Here is a 4566-nt window from a genome sequence, read left to right as displayed (position 1 = left end):
AAAATCCGATTTCAACTGGATGTGGCGCCAGTCGGTTTTAATCTGGTATATCTAGTTCGTTAAACTAGCATATCAAAAATGAAATTGAAAGTTTTAAACTAAAAATTAAAATAGAAAATGAATTATGAATATTAATTTTTGGTTAGTGACAAAAACCAACATATCCAAAGATTAAAATACATTAATCATTTATAAAAGGTAAAAAGATCAATCTTCATTTTCCTCAATTTTCTAAGAAAGCAACTAAAGAGTATTTGCAAGACTGTAAGAGCTTCTTCAAAGATACTGGGAATTTCCTACTCAGACTTGGCATTGTATCTTATTCTATTTTCAACTCCATAAAAAATTTAACTTAATTATACATATTTAAACTAAAATAGATTTTTTAGAACGTTAATTTAAATCTTTTTAATAAATTATATTGTAATTCTAATTTAGTATAACAAGTATTGATTCAGAAAATCATTTGAAGAGAAGCTATTTTAAATGGTACATTCCAGGGTTGTAACCGACACCAAATCATCAAGCTACAACTCATTTGAAACACAATATCATTCAAAATAAGTGCAGAGACCCATGCATCCAAATCATGCAGCTTCATATGCATAAAATGCAAAAATACGTTTTATAAAAAAAACAAGGGAATATAGCATAAAATGACTACTTATATGAAGAAGTCAAAGAAGTTATAGCTCAACTAGTCAAACACTAAGAAGCTCTTGATCCAAAAGAAAGATAACAACATAACACGAATAATTTTGAAAAGATATTCAGCCAAGTCCATACATTAAAGGATAAAAGCAAAATTATTTGATTTAGCAACAGCAATCACTCATCTTCTTGGCTGCGCAACCTGGCAAGTTTGTTGGTAACAACAACATCCAACTGTGCAGCACGTTCTACAATCTCCTTTCTCTTCCTGGTTGACACATTGTGTGCAATCTCAGCACAGTATGTCCTGATGTTTCATCAACCATAGTAACCAAGTCAGGAACATAATGTACCAACAAAAGGGTAAGGAAATTTTTACATGCAAACAACAACCAGTAACTACCTGTTGTGCATCATCAGAAGTTCAAGATCCTTGACATTGTGGACAACAAACTTCTTGAATCCATTAGGCAGAAAGTGACGGGTCTTCTTGTCTGAACCATAACCAATGTTTGGCATCAAAACACATCCTTTGAACTTTCTCCTCACACGTGAATCAATACCCTTTGGCCTGCGCCAGCTCGGCTGCATACAAAAAGAGCATACATTGGAACCAATGATGTTCAAGATTATTGACCAACATATACAACAAAACGTATCAAAAAGATGAAAACAATCATATATTATGGGATGTGGCAATTATATTGGTAGTGGAAAACATTAGGGATACCAAACTGGAAACATCTAAGCTTACTCTGAAAGTCATTCAAGGTTCAATTCTCTAATATCTAAACGTAGGCATACCCTTTTCAATTATCAAAAGAGCACATAACATTGAAAATCTCCAGGAAACTAATTTCCAAGCAAACTAATCCTGCACACATACCTTCACGGAAATTTTGCGGTCACTTTGGGGCCTCTTAAACCTCTTGACACGCTTCTTCACCACTCTCTTGCTTAGCAAGGGAACAGCCATCTTGTCTCTAATAAACACAAGTCAATGTCATTTAACAACTAAACTAACTTTGCAGAACAAAGAGACAATCAAACTTTACAGAAAAGTTATCAGGGACATTAAAATTTGAAGAAAAATGATAGCAATACAAACAAAAATTATAACTTTGGGCAATACAAGGAACAAATATATCGGAAAAGCTGGAAAAGTCCGAAATCAGCAATTAAACATAATGAATATCTCAAATCTGATTCCAAATTTGGCTAAACCACTCAGTTTTCATACAAATCGAGAAATAAAAAAGCATTGCAAAAACCCAAGTTGAATATTACGTCAAAAGTTGCTTTCGCTTCAACCCATGTCAGTATTTCCCTAAGAGAGAATGTTAATTAAGCAAAAATGAAATTTTGGGTACATAGATTTAGGTCAAATTCAAACACACTTTGTAGAAAACATAATCAAAACTGAAAATATAATATCAACACGGTAACTATTGTAAAGAAACAAGAGTACCTGCTTGCACTGGTGTTCCTCTAAAAACAAGGCTGAGAGATGCTGATGAACACAGCCGAGGCACTGGCAATTAGGGTTTTAGAGTACTATATATATGAACGGCTAATGATATGGTGGTATTGGACCCACCTTAAATACAGTACACCTTATGATTCGAAACTAAATGAACCTATACGATTAGATTGGGCCGGGCTTCATGTGTTAACGGGCCTTTATTATTTGCACACCTTTTTCACATTTTTGCTTTGTCGTTTTATTTAAAATGGGTTTCTGTTGACCAATAAATAAAATGAAAATGAAAAAATAACTATACATTCTATTTTTGTATAATTTATTTTTAAAGAAAATTTGGCATTACTGAAAATAATAATTCACTAATGCATATTTTGATTTAAAATCTGTCCATTAGCATTAAAAAAAATTTACACTGTACTACGTCAAAGCTCTTGCATGAAGCTTCTTACTTTAACATTATATTCAAAATTTGTGTAAGTTACTAAAAATTAATAAAACCAACAATTTTGATTACACAAGTCCTTAAAATTTCCATGATTTATCACCTCTTAGAAGGAATTTAATTAAACCACTCAACAACAAAAAATTATTGAAGGCCTTAACTTTGCAAAATATAAATGATAATATTAAAAATCAAATACATAAGATAAAAGAAAAAATATATATCACAGCCGCATATGAAATTCAAACTATAAAAATGTATTTCCATCATTTGAGAAAACACTTAAAGGTGAAAACCTAAATTAAGATTATCAATTTTTCAACACTGAAAAAAATAGTTTTGCATATAGGCACTCTTTCGTAACAAAATTAACATAAATAAAAAGTTCCTTTTCTAAGATAACAAAAACTTTGATAAAAATAAATAAATTAGAACTATTAATAATTTCTTTTAAAAGATATTGAGATTTTATATTTAGAAATAAAGATTAATTTCGTATAAGAAGAAGAGAATATTTGATGATAAATATTTACTATCTAAATATACTGACCAACTTTTTGATTTTATACATATTTTGGTAACGGAATCACTTTCTATATAATATTATCATTGAATTAGTTTGTAAGAAATAGGGTCATTGAAGTCCACCGTTCTTTTGTGGTTTTGCGGCAAGAAGACCGGCGATTGAGGGTTTCGATTTAAGAGTTTTTGTTGTGTTATCTGGTTTTTGTAAATTAGAATATATGGTTTTCGTTTGAAAATCGATTTGGGGAATTCTTGGTTCTTTTTTGTTTTGCGAGTGGTTAGGGATTTTGTTCTTCCCTAAAGATTTGAGTTTTGCGCAGTGGGGGATGATGGTTCAGATCGCGAATGTTAGGGTTTCTGAACTTGGAATTTTCTTTTGGAGTATGTATCTGATTTGTTCTTTGGAAGGATGTTGGTTCTGGTGATCACAATTAGGGGTGGTCCTTTCTTATCTTTTTCCATGAATTTGTTTTTTCGTTTTGGGTTCATTTGATTTGCGATAATGAGTTTCGTGATGGTTGTTGTTGGATGCATGGGTGGCGCCAATTGAAGTGCTGGTAGGTGGCCATGGGTGGTGTTTCTAGGTGGTTGTTGGACGAAGAAGATGTCTATGGTGGCTCGGTTAAAGTGTTCACGATAGCAATTAAATGACATGTCATTCACTGATTGCACAGCTAAACATTTGGTTGTTAACGATTTAAACAGCGTTTGCCAAAAAGAACTAAATTGAACACAAATCACGATCTTTATGAGTACATTGAACATTTTAAAACAATTAGAATGATTTCGAACAAAGCGGACAAAAATTAGGACTAAGATTGGTATTAAACCAAAAAAGAATTGTGTTGTATTATGGTTTGCGGTTAATTAGGAACAACTGTGTTTTGAAGGGAAAGGAATTTTATGACAATATGCAATTTAACATATGAATTATATTATTGGAATTGGAGTAAGAAGATATATGATAACATTAAGAGCAACAAAACTCATTCCCTTTATTATTTATAGGCCACTGACATATACACTCCAGTGAATAAAGGTCAAAATATCATCCCTAAAATTGTTTGTCCAATAATGTTCATAATTATGTCCATCAAATACTATCACCAATTAATGTCCATAATTATGTCTATAAAATAACGTCCATAATTACATTCATAAATAGGCTAAGAATATATTTCATAATTAATAATTAAATAAATAACCATAATGATAGTATTTAATATCTCCTTGAGATGAAGCATGAAGATCTTGAATGCCTAACTTGTACAAAAGAGACTCAAATTGGGTTTTTCTTATGACCTTTGGAAAAATATTTGCTAATTGTAACTTGGTAGGAATATACGAGGGACCAACAGTGCCAATTGTTACTTTGTTATGAACAAAATGATAATCAACTTCAATATATTTTGTTTTTAATAAAAATTGGATTTCGAGCAATATGTAATGCTAATTGAATATCACA

General features: G+C 31.2%; 1 protein-coding gene across 1 annotated transcript; it reads right to left on the bottom strand.

The window, feature by feature from the left end:
* Window positions 1–647: 647 nt before the first annotated feature.
* On the bottom strand, window positions 648–2245 carry LOC124840343 (large ribosomal subunit protein eL32z). Its single transcript, XM_047316380.2, has 4 exons — window positions 2120–2245; window positions 1538–1634; window positions 1055–1236; window positions 648–958 (listed from the first exon to the last, which is right to left on the bottom strand). Exons 2-4 carry the CDS (start codon window positions 1625–1627, stop codon window positions 829–831), a joined length of 402 nt encoding a protein of 133 aa, XP_047172336.1. The 5' UTR covers window positions 1628–1634; window positions 2120–2245; the 3' UTR covers window positions 648–828.
* Between the last annotated feature and the right edge of the window lie 2321 nt (window positions 2246–4566).

The sequence above is a fragment of the Vigna umbellata genome, chromosome 5 (assembly GCF_029865625.1).
Source record: "Vigna umbellata cultivar VRB3 chromosome 5, Vumbellata_1.0, whole genome shotgun sequence".
NCBI lineage: Eukaryota > Viridiplantae > Streptophyta > Magnoliopsida > Fabales > Fabaceae > Vigna > Vigna umbellata.
The sequence above is the reverse complement of the archived record's forward strand: the minus strand, read 5'-3'. Positions and strand labels throughout refer to the sequence as shown.

Coding starts and splice junctions, on each gene's coding strand:
- LOC124840343 (XM_047316380.2), bottom strand. CDS start 1,627: ATGGCTGTTCCCTTGCTAAGCAAGAGAGTGGTGAAGAAGCGTGTCAAG. Junction 1,237..1,537: donor ACCGCAAAATTTCCGTGAAG/GTATGTGTGCAG, acceptor TTTTGTATGCAG/CCGAGCTGGCGCAGGCCAAA. Junction 959..1,054: donor CTTCTGATGATGCACAACAG/GTAGTTACTGGT, acceptor ATGAAACATCAG/GACATACTGTGCTGAGATTG.